This window comes from Patella vulgata, chromosome 6 (assembly GCF_932274485.2).
Source record: "Patella vulgata chromosome 6, xgPatVulg1.2, whole genome shotgun sequence".
NCBI lineage: Eukaryota > Metazoa > Mollusca > Gastropoda > Patellidae > Patella > Patella vulgata.
Genome location: NC_065884.2, coordinates 23,531,882 through 23,556,076, shown reverse-complemented (window position 1 = coordinate 23,556,076; position 24,195 = coordinate 23,531,882). Strand labels below are relative to the sequence as shown.

Genomic DNA, 24,195 nt, shown 5'->3' with positions numbered 1-24,195 from the left:
AGTGGTGAGTGTGGTGTAAGCTCACTAACCAGGAGATCCCGGGGTTCATCCCAGTGGTGGCTAAGGAAGTTTTTCAGGAATTTCTATGGAACAGAAAAATTTAGTCTGTCCCTTTACTCGTCTGTGTGCAAGTAAAAGATCTATTGTCAGTTGGAATTCAATAAAGATTAGGAAGAAATACCGCGATTTGGGGATAAAATTTGTTTCATAGTACTCTGCATGGTCCTGTCTTTATTAATCTGGTTGATGCAGAAAGGTGTTCAATCCCATTTTAATGGATAAGCTTATTGATGTAAAATCTAGTAAAATGTGAAATATTAGTACAATTTTGTTATGGGCAAAAGTTTAAGCCAAAGAAAAAATGTATGTAGCAAAGTTTGGTTTCTTCCCAAGACTAAAATTAGATCTTGTCTGTCATCAAAACACCTGAATAAAATAGAAAAACAAAATGAGCAATTATAAAATCGGTCAATAAGATTGAGAAGGGAAGTTCATCAGATTTTGAAGAGATTTTAATTACTATCTGGTCTCGAAATAATGATTTTAGTGACACCTGAAGTTGAACCTGACATTGTTAACTTTGTGTTGGACATCTACATGTATTGAAAATATCATAAAAATAGACAAATCTGTGCTGAACAAAATGACAGGTACCAAAGGAATAGTTTCTGACAAAGCCTGACATTGTCAGTGACAGGTGTATTATTTGCAGGCTTGATTATAATATCTCAAAAATCTCATTCTCATGTATGTTTTATTGTGTGTTTTTCAGATGCACTATTAGCTGATTTACAATCAACAACAGCTCATTTATCACAACCTCAACAAAGTCAACCAGTCACTGTTATAAACTCTAGAGCTAGCTCATCTTCACAAGATTCACGTGGTTCTACACCACCTCTTCCACCACCTCCATCACATGAAGTTCTAGATTCTCTCCCATCTAGATCAAATGAGGTAAGATTCTTTCTTTAGGTTTAGATGTGTTAATGATAATTTCTCTAGTGCTAAATTGGAAAATTTTTTTGTCTTCAAAGAATCTTGAAGAAAAAAATCAGTGTATGTAGATACTGATTGATTGGTAGATATTGACAACCACAGTTTCTTGAAGAGAACGTCCAAACATAGTCACAAACTGCTGTTCTGTAGACAATCTCATACCGCCTGAAATATGTAAACAGCTTTCCAAATTATAGGACCATTTACTAGTTTACTGGGTGACACAGCTAGGCCCATGATAGGGTGGTTTGTGGTGGTTTAAGTGCTAATATTCAGATCACTGGCATCTTTCACCATCCTTAGTTGTATTTGCCATTTCTTGACTACAATGGTAAATATTAAGGGGATAATCTTGGTACACAATAAAACTGTAGATATTAACCAGCACAAATACCTAACCTGACCTCAAAACAGTTTTAATATAATCAATTTTAGGTTACAACTACATGGATAATAGTAGGCTTAGAGACATAAATGTAACAGTACTTACAAATGTAATATAAACAGGAAATAACTGTTATATATCCCGGTGTGACTGAACATATACAATATAAACCAGCTTCACTTATAAATTTATATTAAAGTTTATAAGCTTGACCTTAGATTAGATTTAACTTATTGTAACTTCAAAATTCAATTGAATGTGTAGCCTTGGAAATAAAAAAATTTCACGGACAAACGTCCATCACTCGGACATTTATTAACGATATCAATATAGAAAAAAAAAATTGACATCTGTGCCAATGAAATGACAGGCGCCAAAGGGATTTTTGACCAATTCCAAATATTTGCCTGAAACTACCTGTCCAAGACTTGTCAAAGAGATATCGTTACTGTGACTTTAAAGATTGATGGATAGAGTATGTACAGTCCTTATTAATATTATTGATACTTCATTTTGTTTTATTTTCGTTCTGTTTTCGTTCACTTTATCTTAACCTTTTGTGCAATGGGAAATTTACACCCCAGATCAAGTCAAATTTTTCCGTTGGTTGGTTTTGTACTAGTGACAGAAGGCTAGCCTCCAACGAGTCGTTGCTAAGGGTAATAGTCTCTTTTTACTGGCTTAAATAGTGAGGTCAGGTCAATAAGAGATGTTGATTATTATAGAACTTTCCATAGAGAGCCGATCAAATTAATACAGTATCATGAGATAGATATTTCCATTGACTGGATGGCTAGTCTAATTGATTGATATCGGTAATATTGATTAGGTTACTTTTCGAGTGCAAAATTAAGACAAATATTAAAATCCATGTCTTAAATACAAACATTTTCGAGATGTTCAGATTTCAAAGAGCTCATTTAGCAGATTCAGCTGCCATTTTTATAGACTGTCTCTGCGTGAAGTCCCATTTTTATTGTGTTCTCTTTATTATTTTTTCCCCAGCCAATCTATGAAGCACAGAATTTTCATGTTAATAAAGGAGGTATAAATCATCAACAACAACAACGAGAACCAGAGATGTCAGGAGAATTAAGTAGTAACCTTTCCGAATTAGACCAACTGTTACAAGATTTAAACTCAGCTCAATTCATGAATGAAGTTGACAAGAAAAATGCAGGTAAATTGTTTTTCTAAACCTTCATTTATTTGACTCGTACTGGACATACATGTAGAACTATCATATGCTCTAGCATCTGGAATGAAATTTTACAGATACTCAAATTTAAATTTTGTTATTTCCCTTTAGAAATATTTTGTTAATCAAGCCAGGAACCACGGTGGTTCAGTGAGTAAGACGGTGGCTCGCAAACCTGGAAGTCATAAAGATAGACACACGCCAAATTTAAGAAATCAAGATCTGTTTGTTGTGTTTTATGAGTGCTCGCTGAAAAGTTCTAAGTCTGAAAAGGACAGATCAATTGGGTTGAAACAAACTTTTGCCACAAACAAGTACTGTAACTGTAGTGTTATTATTGTATTCATACCAGATCATTTTGTGAACATACCCATTGAAATCACCAGAAATGGACAAAACTGGCTTTAGTCCAGTCAGCAAGTACCTGCAACTGAAAGGACTAAGCCCAACCCAAAAACATGCCTTGATGGTTTCCACTTTAGAGGATGACACCCCTCCCTTTTCAACAGTAAAGAAGTGGTCTGCAGAACTTAAGCGTGACAGAGAGAGCCTTGACGATGACCCGAGTCCTGGAAGGCCATCAACAGCAACCATTAAAGAAAACCTTACCAGGGTGCATGACATGGTGATGGCTGGTCAACGATTGACCACTAGACATATTGCCAGTGTTGTGGTCATCTGTCATGAGAGGGTTGAGCACATTCTCGCCAACGAGTTGGGAATGGCAAAAGTTTCTTCAAGATGGATGCCAAAGCTCTTGACTGTAAATCAGAAATGTGTCAGATTCCTGACGTCCTGTAACAATCTGCGTCGTTTTGAAGCAGATCCTGGTATGTTTTGGCCTGAATTGTAACCATGGATGAGATCTACATGTATTTCCAAGAATAAAATATGAACTAGCCAGTCGTCATTTTCCTAGTAATGATGACGTCATGTCAGCTGTGAACCACTTTATTAGGGTGTACGTATGTAGAAATATAAATACAAACCATGTAACAAAGTTAATGGGAATATATTGTCTTTTCATTCTGAAAATAAAGTTAGCATTAACTTAGCATGTGATTAAATGAGTATTGATACCAATCTAAGCACGAGTATGTGAGGCGTTGATACTTAAAGTTTTCAAGTGAACAGGAAATAAAAGAATAAAACTGTAAGAAGTACTGCCATCAAACGCTAATTGACATGTTCAAATTGGTCTTTTATCAATTGGCTTTCCATTATTCCATTAATGAGGACAACAGTAGAATAAATTGTTAATGAGCGTGCTATAATTAATATTTTGTTAGATCTTGACAAACCCTAAGTGATAGGTCATATAACTTCTAAGATTTAAGTTGACTCATATTTCTCCCTGTATTAAGAGTACAAATAATGCATAAACATATTATATAGTTAAATGAATAATTAGATCCGAGAATTTAAGATGTAAGCTCTAATAAAGGAGCATATTTTAGATAACATACATCTACATGTTTAAAGTCCTGATCTACCATTTTTAGTGCATAGTAATCACTTGCAAACTGGGGGTTGGATGGCCGAATGGTTAGCGTGTGCGTGTTGAATCAACTGGCGTGGTTTTGCTTCCCCGGTTGTATGTGACAAGGAGTAGGGTTGCTTGCCCAAACTCCAACCTCGTGGGTTTTCTCAGGGTCCTCCAGTTTTCTCCCACAGCTGAAAACCCCTACACGCCATCTAATTATTGAAATAAAATTGAACCATATGTTAGTCCTGAAATGACCCAGTTTGTATCACTGGAGGTTAAACCACTCTCTCTCTCTCTCCTCTCTCTCTCTCTCTCTCTCTTTAAGCCTAAAAATTGGATATTTTAACGAAAGATGCAAATGGTGCATCATTACTCTAAAGGCGGTTATGGTTAGTTTATTGTGCATTCCTTAGGGTTTACCTACTGGCTGATACCAAGTTTATTAAAATGAATTAGTGAAAGTTCTGTCAATTTGGTTTAAAAATTTGCGTAAAATGAAACATCAATTTTTTTTAGTCAGTAACCTCCAGACTAGTACACAGGAAAGAAATCAAGAATTTTTGCATGTTTTTAATAATTTTCACTATTTTGTAGTTAATAGTCCAGTGGTAAATGGAATGAACAGAGGTCCCCCTAATGTAGCTCCCAAACCTGTCCGTGCTAATGAGCGTGCTACTGTAGAAAGTTTACTGAATGAATTAGATAGTTCGGTACCCCACCAATCACCACATAGGTAAGTGTTTATTTACACGTTTCCCAGTAGATATACCTTTCGTGTTTTTCAATAACGCCCTCTTGAAAATAAACACCTTGTAATGAAAACATAGATAGTTTTCAAATGACTGAATAAAATATAATAAGATGATCTGTATAACAAGCATTATGGGCTGGGGGTGGTTGGGTGGCCTATAATGTGCACCCTTCAGATCATAAGGTCTATCATTTAGTCAAGTGCCATGGTTTTGATCCCAAGCTTGTCCGTGACGAGGAGTAGGGTCACCAGTACAACTTTGTGGAGAGTCTGTGACCCTTCAATTCCTCCCCCCTGCTAAAGCACATATTGAAATAAAATTGTACATGTATGTCAACTCTGAAATGAGCTATTGGGTAGTTTGTTTTAACCTAGTGTAAATTGTTCTAGCTACAGATTGTGAGAACGATCAACGATTCTTGCACAAGAATGATTTTATGATAAAGATTTTGTTAGGTCATTAAAAAAGTACCCAGGTCATTTTTTAAGAACAGATGAAGAAGCCATTACATCTTCATTATGTGTTGTAATGACTTTGACATAACACTGATGTATTTACCTGATTCTTGTTATTGTATGTGTGTGCATGGCTGTTCATGCATGTTAACATCTGGCATTATTCTGCAGAGCTTTTCTTGTAATTTGATCAAAGAAAATGTACTTTTCATAGCTAACATAAGAAAAAATATAAGTCATTGATTTCATTTCAATGCACTGCTTGCACCAAAATGCAGTCAAAATAGGAAAAAAAATGGGTACTAGTTATCTTTCAGTCAGAAGTAGAAATACCCTGAGAATGCTCAATTATCACTACCCAGACTTACTTCGCTTTTGATGTAATATGTTCCTCCCCTATCAGCAAGATAATTTTTTTAAAAATACAGCAGTATTTAAACATTATCCAATTAGACATTTATATTTCATTAATTATAAGGTTTTTTTATGACTGAAATACAAGCCTGGGTCGATACACTTATTGAAATATTCATTTCTTGTATTCCAATGTGTCACCTGTTGAACAAATCAACGGAACAATCTTCCATAGAGTATGGTAATTTAGCGATATAAAAATTCAGTCATTCCTTTTATATACTTTAATATTTTATTGGAATACTTCTCACCCTCTTCATCCACAACATTCTCATTTTCCATTGTCCTAGTTACAAGTTCTATTTAAAACATTTCAATTCATGTACATGGAAGATAGCAAGATTTAAACTTCACATAGTATTATAAATACATGTATTCTTATTTAGGTTCCATTGCAAAATTTCAACACTTGTGTCCAAGCTAACAATTCACGTAACTGGATGGGTAGGTAGAGACACCGCAGATAGAAAATGATAAATTAAATTTTAAATGTTGAACCATGAACTGAAATATATCAACAATTTCTTATTCCATCAGGGTGGATGGGCAAGTGGGTGGTTGGGTCAAGATCTATACGCGAGTTATTTATTTGGAGTTTGGATGTTAAAATTTTGCTACAGTGCTTTTAGAATATACCATTTTTCTTTAATAGTGAAAGAACATCACTTGAATTACCTATAGTTTAGAACAGAGCTAATAAATCAAACTCAGTGATAAAAATGAGTTATAAGCATAAATAGTAATTGGGTATTTGGATTTTTTGACACTTAAATGATAGAAACAGTTTCTTTTAGAATCTAACAAACTTCTCTTTTCTCAATTCTAACCAAAAAATATACCTCAAGATAATCAGTTGTCATAGCAACCATTTCAAAGATACAGCTGACTCATCTAATCTAGGGTTTTAATTTCAGATGAAAAAAATAAGTTAACTTCAAGAGTGATAAAAATATTCTGACAATTTTGGTTTTGTCTCTTAAATTATGTGAGATGATGATGGGAGGTGTTTAATTAGGCATCAAGCTTAGATTACCCATAATGTTTACTGGAATGCAGGCACTCTATAAGTTCATTATAATTATTGCCAGGACAGTTCAATGACTTTTGATTTTCCCCAAATTCCAATTTTGAATGACCTGATATTTGACAAATTATTTGCTTTTTTACTTTTTTGATAATTTGTTATTTTTTTTAAAGCTACATTCCCAGAAAAGTATTTATTATTTATCGGGTGGTTATTTCCAATAAAAGTATGGCAATTTTGGTATATATGGAAAGTAGAAATATCCAATCTTACTAGAAAAAAACTATATTCCCTGAAAAACACTCATGGAGCGCATACAGGACAAAAATGTATGGGTTTTCCTAATCGACAGCCCGACAATTAGGAGTGTCTGCACGCGTGACGTCAAAGGTTGCATGCGGAGATGGAGCACTTGAGGTACATGTTGATAAACTTTATGAAGAGTTAGACGTAGAACACTTTCTGAGATTAAAATCAAGGAAAAAGACGCGGGCAGTGGGTAGTCTGAGAATTTAATTAGGCTTCGATATTTGTAATAAATAGTCAGCGATTAAGGCAACATCATCTTTTGTATGCAATGAATTCTCCTCCAACTTCGCACCCGTTGTGTCACGTGACAAAAACACAACCTCTTTTGATCAATTTTTTTTATAACCGGGCATTCCCTGACAAATGCAATGTTTTGAGAAGGATTTGAAGCAAAATTATGATAAATTAATTAGTTTGAATATGTTTTTTTAGTCCAAATATATCATCAAATCACCCAGTTTGTACCCGGGAATGTATCTTTAATGGACAGATAAAAATAACCATTTATATTTATTTTGTTTCATTAAGCTGATAATGGCTATGCTGGTGTAAAAACAATCGTCTACCATCATGCTATTTCAATCGACCTACCATTATAATTAAATCTTATTGTGGCTAGATTCCATTTTATTTATTTTATTGAATGTTGAAAATGGAATTTTTGATAAAAATTTATCCAAAAACCCAATGATTAGTGCTCAAAATATATTCAAATGAAGAACAAAATCAACAAACCTTTTGTTTTATTTCTTACAATGAATTAGATGTGTATGAATCAAAGGATTTCTAAAGCAAGGGAGTGGTTTTTGTGGAACAATATTTGACTGAATTGTCCTGCCAATCATTGGTATGTCTTTTGTGTAAGCTGTTAGCTATGTGTTAGATCCAACAGTTCCATCATAGAAATTGAAGAGCTTTTGTCTTGATTCTCTGAATACCTCCCACTAGTATTTGAATTTAGTAAAAATTACAAGTAGTGGTCTATTATGCTAGTCCCAAAATGACCTACTGGTGTTGAGTGGATGTTAAACCCAAGTATTTCTTAAACATTCCTATATACGTAGTTCATTGAAAACAAAGTTTTGATGTTTATTTTTTTAGAAGGAAAGACATAATTAAGTCCCAAAATGACCGACTGATTTTGAGTGGAAGTTAAACATAAGTTTCTCTCATATTTCTTAAACATTGAATTTCATGTACCAGTATACATGAACTGCATGTAGCTCATCTAAAAGAAAGTTTGGATGTTTATTTTGAGAAGGAAAGACACCTGTGTTTTGAGGGGACATGTAGTTGTTGAACTAGTAAACATTATGTAGAGTAATGATGTTTAAGTGTGAAGCTTATAGTTAATAGTAAACCAAATAGGGTGATTGTATGTTGTCATGTTAACTATAGATAGAGTATTTAGTATGACTCATACTATAACATCCGTACAACATCTTTACTCTATCTAGTCCTTCAACTGATGGGTTATTTATAGATAGATATACACTCTACTTCTACAGTACTACCTATATATATGTATATACACACTAAAACACAGTAAATAAACAAATGTGGCACATTTTTTTAATGCATTTTATATGTATATGTTAATTCAGTTGTTTTGAAACTGTCACCACATCTGTCTATGTTTATGTGTGTATTAGATGTAGGATTGTAAATTCTGTGGTTAACTTGTAGTATTTTCTTCTGTTATGTAATTACAAAGTAGTTTTTTGTCTACATGTTCAGAATCTATTTATATAGATCACTCTCATCAAAAAAAATAAATGTAAACGCCTTGAAAACCACAAAATTTGGACCATTATAAAATTGAATTCCATTGAAAAACCAATCCAACATAAACATGATACAATGGCCTGAATTGAATTGTTGGAGTGACATGGTGATTAGTCTGATCCTGGGTGTCATTGTGCCATTTTATATGGTTTGACTGCCGATCTGATCCCAAAGCCAGTGTCGAAACCAGACCATAAACAGGGGTGTAGCTATCAGGTGTGATGCTGCAAATTCAATCCGAATACTGGGCCTTTTGGCGGTGTTGGGTATGATGTGGGCTTCCACGACCTTAGGGTCGGTTATTTGGCCGATATGTCCCCTGGCTGGTGGATTGATCTGTAACCACTGTTGCAAAAAATATCCTCAGTACACACACACAACATTGCAATATGTTGATTTTCGCGTAAGTGTTTCTCTCAGTTTCTGGATCTTTTTCAACATGATCTTGAGTTCCCGTAGACGCCAAATTGACACTAGAGACGTTGTATTTGTCAAAATGTTCCTAGCTACATTGTACCATTCTTTAAAATATGGATTTATAGCTGATTACAATGAATATAAATTAATTTAGTTAAAGTTATCCAAATGAATAGTTTGATTACACTTCCAATTCTGTTTTACCCTACTTTTACATTGGCTATACAGAGAAATTTGTTAGTCATTTTATGTAAGTGATTTCCTAGGAATTTGTACTGGTATAAGAATGTAGGGGAAGGTGAGAACATATAAACAATGGTTTAGATAATGTCAACACTAGGAATTGGAATCTGTCCTTTAAATCTGTGCCAAAACAACAACTGTGGTGCATGGTAAACTGCTATTTATATCTCGATCAAACATTTGCTATTTTGTTGTTTACAATACATGTATTTTTCTCTGCTTGTTAATAGTAAGTGCAGGAGGACCTCACTACATATAAACAGTTATATAAGACAAACCTACAGGGCTATAGTGATACAGGCTTCATTCAATAAATAAACAAACTAACAATAAGGAAAGACATCCAGGAATATTTTCCATGCATTGTATCATACTGGTTTGATTTATGATCGACTATGTGCTACAAGAAAATCATAAATTTTCTCAAGGATGACATGAATATAGCCTTTAGAAACAGCACATTAAATTTTGATCTAATTATTAATCTAATTTGGCAAGGATGCCATGAATGTAGTAAGGAGGGAGATTTTTTATACCAGGAAAATTATTGATCTGATTTAGCTTACTGATTAGATTTCAAAGATTTTTATTTTTAGTCTTAAAAGTTCAAAATATCAAATGTTTCACAGACTTGGGAGTATGATGTAGGTTTTGGCAAAATTTCCTTTGAATTACCCGATAATCCCGCCTTTGAAGTCAACTGTGCACACATACAATGCATTTTATTGAAAATAACTGTTTCGTGCAAATCGTCAACTTTCTCACCTGTTTTTTTTTTCCTTCAGAGATATACTCATGAATCAATCTCTACTATGTTGTTTAAAAAAAAAATTCTTTCTTTCGTTGTATTTAACTTGATCTTGTACAAGAAAAAAACAACTTTAATACATTTTCAATTTAATGTGTGCCAAAACCCTTTTTTCATGACAAAGGAGGCCTGGCAGAATTCTTCAGTTCTCAGCAGAATAATAATCAAATATGCCATTTGTTAAAAAGCTACTAAAACAGTGTGCACCATGGTATTATTATTATTACATTAAATTTAACTTTAAATGTGAATATGTTTGATTTTTCAGTGGTGGTGTAAGGGGAGATAACTACAGTCAAATTACTACAACTCACACCCATCAGGCATACCAGGGTGATGGACCAGTACGACCTTATCAAGGTGCTTCTACAGCAACTAAAGAACTTGATGACTTAATGTCCTCATTATCAGAATTTAAGGTTAGTTAAATTATTTGTCTACTTGTAGCCTATGGATGGAGAAAAAAAAACAACTGGCTGTCCATTTAGCATAAATATCGAAGCCTGAGTAAATTCTTGGATTATCCTAACCAACTTCTGTTTCCGCCATTAAATCTTGCTTCCTATTTTTGATAAACCTCATAAAAATATTGAAATTTCCATTCATTGCAGATTACCCATCAGCCTCAGCCACAGAATGTTCAGTCTGAACCAGCATATGCCAAACCTCAGAAAAGCAGAAACCATTCATCTACTTCTCCCACTAGCCCCACATCTCGTAGTCCCCAAGGTCCTCTAAGTCCCCAAGGTCCACGCAGTCCTGTACAACAGAATAACCAGTTAGAGACTATGTTAGGTGATTTACAGTCGGATATGAACAGACAAGGTGCTAGTGTTAAAACTAAAGGTGTTTGTGCTGCATGTAATAAATCTGTTGTAGGACAGGTGAGTTGTTACTTTTATTATCTCTCATCTAAAATACTGTCATAGTTGATTCACTTAAGGGAGACGGTGGTGACTCAGACATTAGCTTGCTAACCAGGAGGTGCTGGGTTTGCTCCGAGTGTCGGTCGAGAAATTTTCTCTGGATTTTCCGCTGTGGTTTCTCCTTGTCAGTGTTGCGTTGCAAGACGGAAGACCTACAATGAACAATGTCTAATTGTTCAAATGTGATGAAAAACTGAGGGAGGTCCAGTGTTCACATTGGTGTGCACTTAAAAGTTGGAATTCAAAATAAGAGTAGGCCGTAGTGCTGCTGTCTGAGCAAAACTGTGCTCATAGGACATGGTATAGATAGAATATGCACCTCTTCATTAGCCAGAGTAGGTCCAAAACAGTAGGAAATTAACCCACATTTCATTTAATTCACACAATAACTACCAACATATTACAACTATGACTTTGAATGACAGTATTAAAGAAACTCCAATTTGAATGTTTGTTCATTGAGAAGACCTATTTCAAGTATTATTCCTATTTCTTGAGGACAAAATAAAAATAAAGTTTATTATTCTCAAAATGTTAAACAAAATATTGTTCACTAGTCTCATTTAGCTAACAATTAAATTGATTTTACCTAATTTAAAAGCCTAAATTTACTTGTGCAAAATAATACATGTTTTTTTCTGCACATGATCTTGAAGGCTATGCTGATTCAAGTCAATCAGTGTGACGATATAACTATGGCTGTCTTAAGTGAATACATAGTAGGCCTAGTATTTTATAACACTGAAAAATTGTTTTAAATAGGGATCTACTAACCCTGTTACTAAAACTTTTTGTTATTAATATTTTTGTTATTAATATTTTCATGTATTTGATTTTGTAGGTTATAACAGCTTTAGGTAAAATTTGGCATATTGAACATTTTACTTGCGCTCATTGTAATGAAGAACTTGGTACAATGAATTTCTATGAACGAGATGGATTAGCCTATTGTGAAACAGATTATCATAACCTCTTTGCTCCTAGATGTGGCTATTGTAATGGTCCCATTGTTGACGTAAGTTTCCATGTTTATGTCTGTATAAAATTACGTATATGCAGTTGTCTTCTGCAAAATGATATGAGATCAACTGTCAAGCAAGAAAATTGCCAATATGACAAGTCTGCCAAAAAATGTGTGAGTGGTGACTATGGCACAATAAATAGAGTTCCCTCCCTTGCTCTCATTTAAATTTTGTTGGCGTGGTGGACTTACTCATTTATCATATGGTAATTTGATGAAAAATTAGAATAATGCTTTGTGTTTATTTTATAGCGATTACTGATTGTACTAATTGCCTATTTATTTTAATTCATGACTTTGAAGTTTAATCTATTTTGTCGTGACATTGTACAACAATCAAGCCATTTGTAATTAATCCATAGTGCTCTTTGTTGGTCGCATTTTAATTGTAATTTAATTAACATAAACAGTCAATCACAATAATTATATGCCACAGATGTAGTCTTGTATTACCGTAATTTTTATAGGATTGAGCTACATGGATACTACCGGTAGTTGTCACATCAATGGTTGACTTTACTACTCAAATATTCTAAGTCATCATTCAGATATTTCATTCAATTTAAATGATCAATCTTAGCATTGGTTTTGGTGCTTTTTTCAGATTTCTTAAAATCAGAATTCTGTCAAGTAAATACATTTTCCTTAACTGTTGATTTATTTTTGAATCTTAATTGAAAGCATTGATTAATATAACAAAATATTTCGCACAGGACACTAAATTTTGATCAGATTCCATTGATTTCATTTGACATTGAATACCAAAAAATCAGCTCAAATAACCTTTAAAAATTATTCAATTGTAAATATGAGCACTAATGAAAATACTTGAATATAGTTTAATTTGTACAAATATTTACAGAAATGTGTAACAGCCTTAAACTCCACTTGGCATCCAGAACATTTCTTTTGTGCCCAGTGTGGTCAGCCTCTCGGTGATGAAGGATTCCATGAAAAAGACGGCAAAGCTTTTTGTCGGTAAGTTATCAAAGGTTACATAGAAAATATGTATAAAGTTATTTTTTCAAAGAGAAAGATAAAACAGATGGATGTGTTGATTTCACTGTCCAAAAGTTGATTAATAACAAGCGTTAGGGGTAAAAAGTCACTATCCTTTTAGGAATGTCTATTTCATACATAATGAAAGATATAAACATTGTGTAGCTAAATTAAATCATAGAAATATTTTTTCATCAAAACACCGAGTTAACTTTCAATTTTCTACAATCAGCCCCACCCATTCAAATTTAAAAACATGTTTATTATTTTCAGTGATGACTACTATTCCCTGTTTGCCCCAAAATGTGGTGGATGTGGGCGACCTATTATGGATAATTATATCTCAGCATTAAACAGACATTGGCATCCTGAATGCTTTGTTTGCTGGGTAAGAATATTTAAATTTCTCAGATAGAAAAGTATGTTCAATTTAAAACCGCATGCTGATTACATATCGGTTTCTATATTATTCGTTCGGAGCAAAACAGTTGGACGTTAAACCCCATTTCATTTCATTTCATTTCTATATTATTCGCAAAAGTATTCCATGGAACCTCACTGCATCAGTTCCCTTTTATAATACAAAAATTTGCAAGTAACTTATTCAATTCTTGTTTTATTATACAAAAATTTGCAAATGATGATTATACATAAATTTACAAATGATGATTATACAAATATTTGCGTGTAATTTTATCAAAGAAAATTGTATAATCAATTCTTGTCTCCCTTTTAGGATTGCCATGCTCCTTTTGGAGGAGGGAGTTTCTTCGATCACGAGGGTTTGCCATACTGCGAGACACATTATCATGCCAAGAAAGGTTCTCTGTGTGCTACCTGTCAAAAACCAATCACTGGAAGATGTATTACGGCCATGTTTAAAAAATTTCATCCCGAACATTTTGTCTGTGCTTTTTGTTTGAAACAACTCAACAAAGGAACCTTTAAAGATCAGAACGAGAAGCCCTATTGTCATCCTTGTTTTGTAAAACTTTTTGGTTAAGAATTTTGTAAACTTGGACTGAGGATTGATGTCCTATTGGTCGAGATTGTTTCACTTTGCTTTTATTTTATTTTTTTTAATCATTTATTAATTAAAACACTAAAAGTAAAATGAAGATCATAAGTGAGATAATTTAAGATTGCTTCTATACCAATTTGATATCAATATTCTTAATCTTGTGTTCATCTTCAAAATGCTGTCTGTTAATGCTATTTTATAGTTGTGGCATGTAATGCTTGTATATATAATCGACATGTGCCTCACTATAGATGATTATTCAGTGTGTTAGTTATTGTTCCCTGCCAGGCATCGGACTATTAAAATGGGTTCGTCCGTTTGTCTGTCTGTCATACTTTTTTTTAATATACATGTATCTATTCTGATATTTACATGTTGATATATCTAGATATTTACATGTATATTGATATATCTAGATATTTACATGTATCTATTTTGATATTTACATGTATCTATATTGATATTTATATGTATTTTGGATGTTTGCATTTAATAAAACTTGTACATAAAAAGTAACATCTTGCTAAATACCAGATAATCATTTATGTATGTATAAAATGTATTACCTTAAAATAACTTTACATCTTATCACAACTGTATAAAGACACATCATCTGGACACATAGTTTATACCATGTATTTAACCTAAGTTTGTACATACACAAATAAAAAATACCATATGCATACATCTATTTTGAATTTTTAAATCAGCAAAATTAATGTGTAGATGATTTAGGTATAAAATGTGTATAGGAGCTAAACTGCATTAATTAAGATAAATAAAGTGTAGAATTGAGTTGATCTGATGTATTGTTTGGATCAGTGGTGTGGTGTATGATTAAGAGACGGTCTTATGGGTGGAAAGTTATTATCTCAACACTGGTTTTATCAATGAACTTCGAAGTTTCAACCAATACAGATTGTAATCCCACAAAACAAATCAAAGTGGTCTAGTCATATTAATTATACCCTTCTGCTGTTATGATTCTTAGTCCTTTTGATGTTTTCCGTGCCTTTAAACTTAGGCACTTAGATGTTTGATTATCAGACACAAAAGAAATAATTTGAATAAGAAGATATTTGGACATTTTTGAAAATCAGTTTTTGAATATTGAATGACTAATGTGACATGAATGTAAGACAAGTAATTATGTAATTAACTCTACACATGATGTATGTTAACATTAATTTAATCATTGTATAGCCGCTTTGAGTATATTCACTTTCATTTCTAATGATAATAATTGTCTAGCACCTATATTCACTGTCATAGTATGATGCATTACGTTAATCAAATTATATATCTTATTATTGAAAGTGGTTGATTTTATCTCCGTCATAACAATAATTATGTTAAATGTAAAATAGTAAACTGATAACTTGATTTAAAGATGTGCTTCTTCTTCAACAAATGTATTAATAAGTGGAAACGATAAAATCTATGGTCAAGCAATCAGATCTAAATTAGCTTATATAAGCCACAGTAAATACAACAAGCATGGGCTAAAATGTAACAGTCAGTGGCCCATGGTACCTGTAATTGACAAATTTAAATAATTAAATATAAATGAATTTAAAAAATTAAATATAAACAAATTTAAAAAATAAGGAAACTATTTTATTATTTTGGTTGGTTAGTAAAGAAGAAGTACTGAAAGATAATTGATTATGAATACTGAGTCAAAAAATAAAAGCCATTGTGGACAGACAGAATTAGTGCACACTGTGTGTCGAAATAAACTAAACATTCTTGGATCCAATATTTTTGATAAAAAATTAAAATCTAACGAAAAATGGTAAATAGAGGTTAGATTTAAGTACAATATACATTGTTTAGAAAATAATAGAGATCATTGATTCTTCCCTATTACATTTCACAGTATTGTTATTAAATAATAGATTTATAGACCAATAGTTTAAGTGCTTGTGGGACTTAAACTGAACCCAGGATATTCATACAGTTAATGTCATAGAATCATCATGCATTTATTGTTAATGGAATGACAGATGCAAACGTATAAACTTTCCCGATGTCTATCAAGTAATGTATTTATATTAGATTACTGTATTATATATCTGTAATATATTGTGTAATAGTAAATGTATTGTGACATGTGCCTTTAATGGACCTGTGTTTGTTAGCTGCAGTTACATATGATTTGATTGTATTAAATTCAAACATTAATTTCTCAGTTTAATGAAATAGATATTTTATACAGATGCTTCTTCTGGGAGTATTTTACAGCCCATAAATAATTCAGAATAACAATTTTAATATTTCAAAATGATTATTGATCAATGTATAACATGAATCAGTCGTGTGGATTGACTTCATATTTTATAAAAGAACTGATCTGCAGTCCATGATTTCTAATTTTTTGAGGGGACAGGGAGACTAGAGAATTATGAGGTGTTTTTTTTATAACATTTAGAGAGAAAGTGTGATAGATAACATATATATATAAAGTAATAGTTTGATAACATAAGTCTTCCATTACACAGTTAAACTGTTTTGATATTTTTATATTATAATACCTACAATATATATCATATTACCTACTTAATAATTAATGAATGATATTCTAAATGTGTAATTTGCCACAAATTTACATCAAGAAAAAAGTAATTTACATATATATTTCTTACATGTATATACATAACAGTGGTCACATCTGTATAGTGTATTTGATATTCATTTAGAATTTTATTCCAATTTTCTCTATTGTACTAAAATTTTGAAAAAAATATTAAAATTCTAATAAAACTAGCACAGAGAATATCAAAAACACTAAACAAGTTTTGTATAAAGAAGAAAATTTTAATGCTTTAATAAAATTATTTTTATCATTAATATTATATTGGTTTTTTTTTTTCCTTGTTTTTTCTTTCAATTAATCAACTATCTGCTTCTTTAGTTTTAATAACAGTTTACACGCCGCACAAGTGCTAAGCATTTATAGTCTCTGTACATATGTTCTAATAATAATACATTACACACCTTACAGAAATTATAACCATGTTCTAGTAATAATTGAATATAGACATATCGCTTTTATTTTCTGTATTGAAATGTTACATGTTAATATACATTTGGTATTTAATTACATCTCACAAAAGTATACATGATCAATAGTATTTTGATTTTGTTTTGTACTAAGATCCTTAGTAAATGATTATGCTATTGACAAAAGGTATCTGTCTAAGATAACTGTCTACAATTCAACAAAATGCTCCTAAAGTTAGATTTGTGTTTACATTTATATACAAATGTAAAATGGTAAAGTAAAAAGCTCTTTAAATTGTGTAATAAAATAGTTACTGAGTAGAATTAGCACGATTGTTTGTCTGATTTATGTAATGTAAGAACATTTTGTGAAAAGATTATATTTCATATACATGTAGTAATCAGTCTTTCTGATCCACCACTACAGAACATACATACATGTGCGATTTTCTTGAAAGGTGTCAGGTCGTCAGATTTCATAGGTTAACAAAAGGTTATTCAGTAATATGAAACAACAGCAGTATACACATGTAACCTGGAAATTGTCAGTTCAAAAGATTTCTGAGTTTAACAAAAGTTTTGTTGGTTTTGTAACATGTGGGTTTAGCCCAGTATATTATTATCATTTATTTAACCTGCATTGTTTGTTAATATTGATAATCTAAATCTATTGTATTATATAATCAGCTTTAAATATGTACAGGCTTTTATATAATACCAAGCAGTGACCTTAATTATATTCATATATATTACTCTTATTAAAATTATTAATCATTGACAATCTATAAGAAATATGTGATTAAGGCTATGCCATTTGTCTCAGTCATCTAGGCTTTTGACTACTGCTACATTCTTTGTCTAAATCACTTGAATGAATTTCTTTCTATTATTATTATTTAATATTTGATTTGTGTATGTTCTTGTTAACTGTATTATTATTTTCTAGAATGTAGCTTTATTAAATTTATTTCAATGGTGTTTTTATTTTTAAGTGCTAGCTTAATGGTTAAATTTTGCATATGAAATAGTTAATTAAGATATTAGTTTATGCATATAGTTTAATTTTGATATGTTTATTAGTAGTAAACTTAATGTCTTTCTATTTTTATTATGTATGATATAGATGTTATTAAAACAATGATTTAAACAGTCTGTTTTTATTATAGTTTTCCCCATGCATTTCTAGTCATGCCACTGAAAGCCAGGAGAATAATACTCCATTAAATTATCATTAGTGTGATTTAAAGGTCAAAAGACAAACATTTAGTTATTAATATCTTGATGATGTACCAAGCTCAGACTCCCACCAGTGTTGCATCAATATACATACTATACAATGTTCTTGGAAAACCTTAAAAGTAACAATACTGTTATAAATTTTAGAACAGAGGTGGGGCTAGAGCTTTATTTTTATATTGCAGATTAAATGAACTAATTTTGTAGTATGTTATCATATTTCATCATACCTGTATTAGTGAAATTCATCATTAATTATCTACACATCACATGCGAATATAACATTCTGCGCAGTTAGCTTTAATATGCTTATTCTGTTTCATGAAATGTTTGATATTTATTTCCATCTAATAAATTTGACTAATTATTTTCCACTATTACCATTGGGAGTTTTATTTTTAAATTCTTTTTAGCACCGCTCTTTAATGTCTGCATCTGCCTCTTTGTTGAGTAGCAGTTCAATCTACACAGATTTCGTGTTTTATGTGTTTTCATATTTCTGCTTCAGAAAAATAAATTGTTTATTTCAAATGAGTCTTATGGGTCGAATCTGTTTCAGGGGTGTTGGGTGGTCTTGTGGTTTAACAGTGCGTTTTAGATAAGAAGGTCTGTCATTAGATCAAGTGGCATGGTCTGGATTCCCCACTTAAACGTGACAAGGCGTAGGGTTGTCTGTCCATCCTCATGGGATTTCTCCAGGTCCTCCAGATTCCTCCCACAGCTAAAGAACCCTATGTTAGTACCAAAATGACCTAGTTTATGTTGAGTGGACGTTTTTCTCTCTCTTGCGAAAAACTTTTTATACGCCAACCTGGAAATGTGGTTGTATATTGTCGTCGCCTCCGTCCGTCATCCACAATTTCTTCTGAACTCTACGGACCACATTTATTATCTGATCATTTTGAATTTTATGTTGTTTACATTTGTGAGATGAAGAAAGATACATTATGGAAGATTAGATAAAGAGCTGGCAGTTCTCACTATAATAGTTAAAAACTAGATAATGTAAAGGGAATATGCTGAAACTTTCAGTCAAATTGCTCCTCTCTGAACCAAGATAGCGATTGATTTTTCGGCCTAGCCCCGGTCAGCATTACTAAAAATGAGAAGATAAAAAATATAGTCTTGATTATCTATTTTTTGATTTAATCATCAATGAGCACTGAGCAGCAGATCAGATTCAAATCCAGTGAAAATCTGACACATAAAATGGCATCGGAATTGATTAAGGTGTTTTCATGTTAATAAATGTCTAATTAATAGTTTATATAACATTTCAGGCCTAAAGAAAGATCTGCAATAGGCAGATTAGCTCTTGCATAATGTATGTAGAATCCTATTTAATTTCAACAATTTCAGTGAATTACTTCTTGAGTTATTGTCCTTTGTTGAACCCCTTGTGAATGCTCTAATGATGTTTACATTGGACATAGTAACACAAATTTTATAAATTTATGGGGTAATCCTCATAGGCGTGGGAGTCGGGGGGGGGGGGGGCAAACAAAAAACAAAAATTATGATTTCATCTAGTTGGTAAAACAAAGTGCCTGAAACCTAATAAAACACTTATTGTTATTTACTTTTAATTCTGCAAAACTTAATATTACCCTCCGCCCCCCCCCCCTCTTCTGAAATTAGATAAAACATAATAATATACACTCTTCCTGTAAATGTGTCAGTCAAGATTGATGGCGCCATAACATTCGTGTTGATGAGTGGTGATAAAATGTTAATAATAAAGTATTGATAATGTTAACGATCTTTTATAATAACATTATTACACTGTTAGGATATAATCTATTGTTAATAATATAATAGTTATATTTGTAAGCCATATGGTAGTGTTTAATCGCGTAGATGTCTCCGGTTGAAGTGACATTAGGTTGTTAGCCGGACGTCAGAAAGATAAAGTCTAATCTGGTTAATATGAATGGACATAAAAGCACAATTTAATTTTTATCATTACCTACGTTTTGTTATTAGTTCCGATCGCCCTAGCTCAAATTGTGTCTAATTTAATAGACTGTAATTAATCTGAATACTGCAGATAGAAGATTATATTTTGACAATAATGTTTTAGTTGACTCAATTTTGGCTGTAGCGCAGAGTTTTAACAACGCAATTACCACATTAGAAAATCTTAACGCTTTGTGAACAGAGACTTTATTTAAGATTTTTATGCGCCCATATTGAAATGTGGTCCAGAGGCGTTCTGAGGGCTCCAAAGGAGGGTAGGCCGACGAAACTTAGGGCATTTTAGAGTCAGGGAGAAACGCTTGGTTGAGGGAATCTGGAACATTTCATTACCAAACGAAATAAATAATTACGAACAGTTTACTGTACCAGAGTGTTATTTCGATGAAGACTGTAACTAGGGGTAACATTATGACAATATGGAAAAATTGACTACTTACATCAAAACTGCCTAAATATTAATTGTTCATGAAGTTAAGTGAATCGTCCAAAGACGTTCGTTCTACGATCAGGACTGTTCTCTTTGAATATCTTGGCGACATGAAATAGGTCATTATGCACCGCACACGCCATCAAGCGTCATGGAGTTGCGCTACCAAGTTTTGATACGGCGCAGAGTGCTGAAGGATCGCTCGGCTGAGCAGGAACTAGCAGTGTTCAGCAGTGTGAGATGAGAAGAGTTTCGACTGAAGGGAACATCTGTCTCACTTCAGGTGACATAATGAGAACGCTTCGTGCACAAGTGAAATAGATTTGGCCGAAAACTGGCGCTTGCAGAATGGCATTTCTTGTTCCAAGCTCACCATCATGTGGATATAAACCTGAAAATCTGTCCTGGCGGACAAAATCATCGAGGGGACAGAGACCTATTCGTCCCCCCCCCCTTCCGATTCTAAATCCACGCCCATGATTATAATTAAGTCCTGGAGATCTGAACAAGAGCATAGATAGCCACAATCAAGAACTACACGACCTACGAGTAAAGAAGACAGGCATTAAATGGGCTGGTATTTCTTACAAAGGGTAGGATACCTGCCAAGTTTCATTCGATTCTGTTCGCTAACGAGGGGAGAGCAGCAGAGATTAAACTGACACAACCCCAAGCACGAGAAGATGATCAAGATTTAGACACAGTGGCATCGGTGTCAAAAGTATATTTAACGGAGCTAAATCTCTAACTCATTATTTTCCATAATATTCGAAATTAAAAACACGAATGAGAATTCAATATTATTCAATTCCAGTCAATATTGATGTTGTTATCTTGCCGTGAAAATATAGGATACTAATATCCAATATTTAAGACACAATTAACATTTCATAACCAGTCCACGAGTCGTGTATTCTATGGTTTCGGGTGCCATTTCGTAATGAAAAAATAAAAAACATATCCTACCCGACCATGTGGAAGTAGTTAATAAAGGCTGATTCACAAACGATGGAATAATTTTAAGAAAGATATAATAGACTAAGCAGTTCAGTTTGAACTGTTCACGTATCTCACCGAACATATTGATTAGAAATTACAATATTTTTTTTACAAAAATATAAACCACTTTACATGCATTCATATCATACCATTTTCGTCTATTTCAAGGTTCCAAAACTAGAGCCATACGCCATTAATCCTGGTCAATGAAGTTACTGGTGACAGAATTAATGTCAATAGGATTCATGGTAAAGGTTAGCGTATTGCCCTTGAGTATTCTAATAGCTAAAAACGTTCCTGTCGCACGCGTTGCAATTTCTGATTATTTTTCCCTTTTCCCTAAATTCATTAACGAATTGAATAAAACATAGGCAGATTAGCAGATTCTGAATCATGCTGTGAATTCTAATCTGGAAGTCCCCTGTGGAAATTAGGGCCGGATTAAGCTTGCATGGGACCCTTGGCTGAAAATGTCACCAGTGCCCTTGTATCAACAGTGAAAACGGGCATATTCTGGTCATTGTCCATCAGACACAGAAATGTAATTTATATGTCAGTATGGTTGATAGATTTATTTGGCACAACTTTAATAGATCAAAACATAAATTATTTTTTAGAACTAATTTGGGGGTTCCCTTTAACACTGGGGCCCCTGGCTGCAGCCCGGTGAGCACGCTGCATAATCCGGGCCTTGTGGAAATGGATTCGAGTCCCGAAATAAAATTTAAAAATCTCAAAATATTAACCCGTGTTGTTTTTTCCAGAAATTTGTGCCAATCCCAGACAGCTATTGGCACAGGGCAAGCTGTTCTAATGATAAATAAGTGTTACTACTCATCTGTTTTCAGACTGGGCCTCGATTCGCCAGACTTGGTCCAAGGGCCCAAAAGGGCCAAGAGCCCATCTGCCCCAATTGAAAAAGATCTTGACATATATTTATTTTTCAAAATACCTAAAATTCATCTTCGTATCCATTGAAAAATATAATGGCCTCAACCCAAAGAGAAACAATCTATGAGTGAAGTTCAGGAGTAAGAATCCAACTAGTTTCGTTTTCTCATCTTGTCACGTATTCTTCACCGCGATGCGGGCCCAAACATTACAAGTTGATCTGAGGTTCCATATAATTTTAATACGGGGCCAAATGCGGAATTGTGATTGTAAATGGTTGTAAACTGCGAACTTTTTAAAATAGAAACCGAAATCAGAGAAAATTGGATAACAACCGCAATCAGTCGATCACAGCAGCGTTAACTGGTTTCCTGTCGCACCGGTGATGTAAGCCAACAAGCAAGGAGGATTGATTGATGGTCAATGTACGAACATTGAACGCGATTGGTTTTAGTATCGCTCGATCTGTTTGGAACAAAGGGTGGGGGGTGCAGCAGGAAAAGACGGCACGATCTTGCTTGTCACTGGGGCAATGTGAATCTGGTGACATTAACGGGAGCATTTATATTAGTATTTGAGGAAACGCTTTGGAAATTCGAGGGCATTATAATGCGGGCATTTCCATGAGTATTTGAGGTACCTCTTTCGAAATTCAAGAGCACCTTTTCAGATATGAGAGCTCTTTTTCAGAAAAGAGTTCATTTTTTCGGAAGGGAAGGCACATAGTCACACACACACACACACCCACACACACACACACCTATACCCCTGGTAGGAAATCTCATCGAATTCGAGCCCAACACGCCTCTGATGAGGTCGTGTATCGTGTCTGTCGCTGCCAGGGAGACGCGGTGAGTAACCTGGGTGTCCCATGTTATTCTCTGCTACATGTCACCCTCGTTATGTGGGGGCTCTTATCACGTTCTGTAAGTTTGATACTTGTTTGATCGTAATATCTTGGTAACCACAAACCGGAAGTGGTTGAAATTTCATTCAAATCGGTGGTTAATATTACGACCTGTAGTCGTGTTACTATTATCGTTATGATATTGTACACGTTGCATCTAAATGGTGTCACAATTATTGCTTGCAGACTTAACACGTGGCTAACAGCCAAAGAATGAACTATCCAGCCATATTAATAATCTATTATAATTAGCCCAACATGCATTTATTTAAACGAGAGTAAACCATAACATAACTCATGGGAGCCCTTTTTTACGAACTTGTTTAGGAGGATCCAAATAAATCTTTCTCCTCAGATTACCGACATTTTATTTTTGGACATATTTAATTTTAATTATCTTTTTTTCAATTATACTTCGCTACTGGCCGTGCTTCTCTGATGGAAACTATTTAACAGACGAAACAGTAGCTGCCTTTTTTATTTAGTTTACAGATATTTTAAAGATAACATGTT

General features: G+C 33.3%; 1 protein-coding gene across 4 annotated transcripts in view; it reads left to right on the top strand.

The window, feature by feature from the left end:
* LOC126823893 (paxillin) overlaps positions 1 to 19,012 on the top strand; it is a 32,550-nt gene extending 13,538 nt beyond the window's left edge. For all 4 annotated transcript variants that reach the window (XM_050552953.2, XM_050552956.2, XM_050552952.2 and 1 more), the window contains exons 2-10: positions 773 to 957; positions 2,390 to 2,564; positions 4,663 to 4,801; positions 10,544 to 10,694; positions 10,887 to 11,159; positions 12,043 to 12,216; positions 13,085 to 13,200; positions 13,495 to 13,609; positions 13,958 to 19,012. In XM_050552953.2, the coding sequence (XP_050408910.1) occupies positions 773 to 957; positions 2,390 to 2,564; positions 4,663 to 4,801; positions 10,544 to 10,694; positions 10,887 to 11,159; positions 12,043 to 12,216; positions 13,085 to 13,200; positions 13,495 to 13,609; positions 13,958 to 14,224 (1,595 nt within the window). In that variant the 3' untranslated portion in view covers positions 14,225 to 19,012. The remainder of the gene's footprint in view (positions 1 to 772; positions 958 to 2,389; positions 2,565 to 4,662; positions 4,802 to 10,543; positions 10,695 to 10,886; positions 11,160 to 12,042; positions 12,217 to 13,084; positions 13,201 to 13,494; positions 13,610 to 13,957) is intronic.
* The last annotated feature ends 5,183 nt before the right edge of the window (positions 19,013 to 24,195 follow it).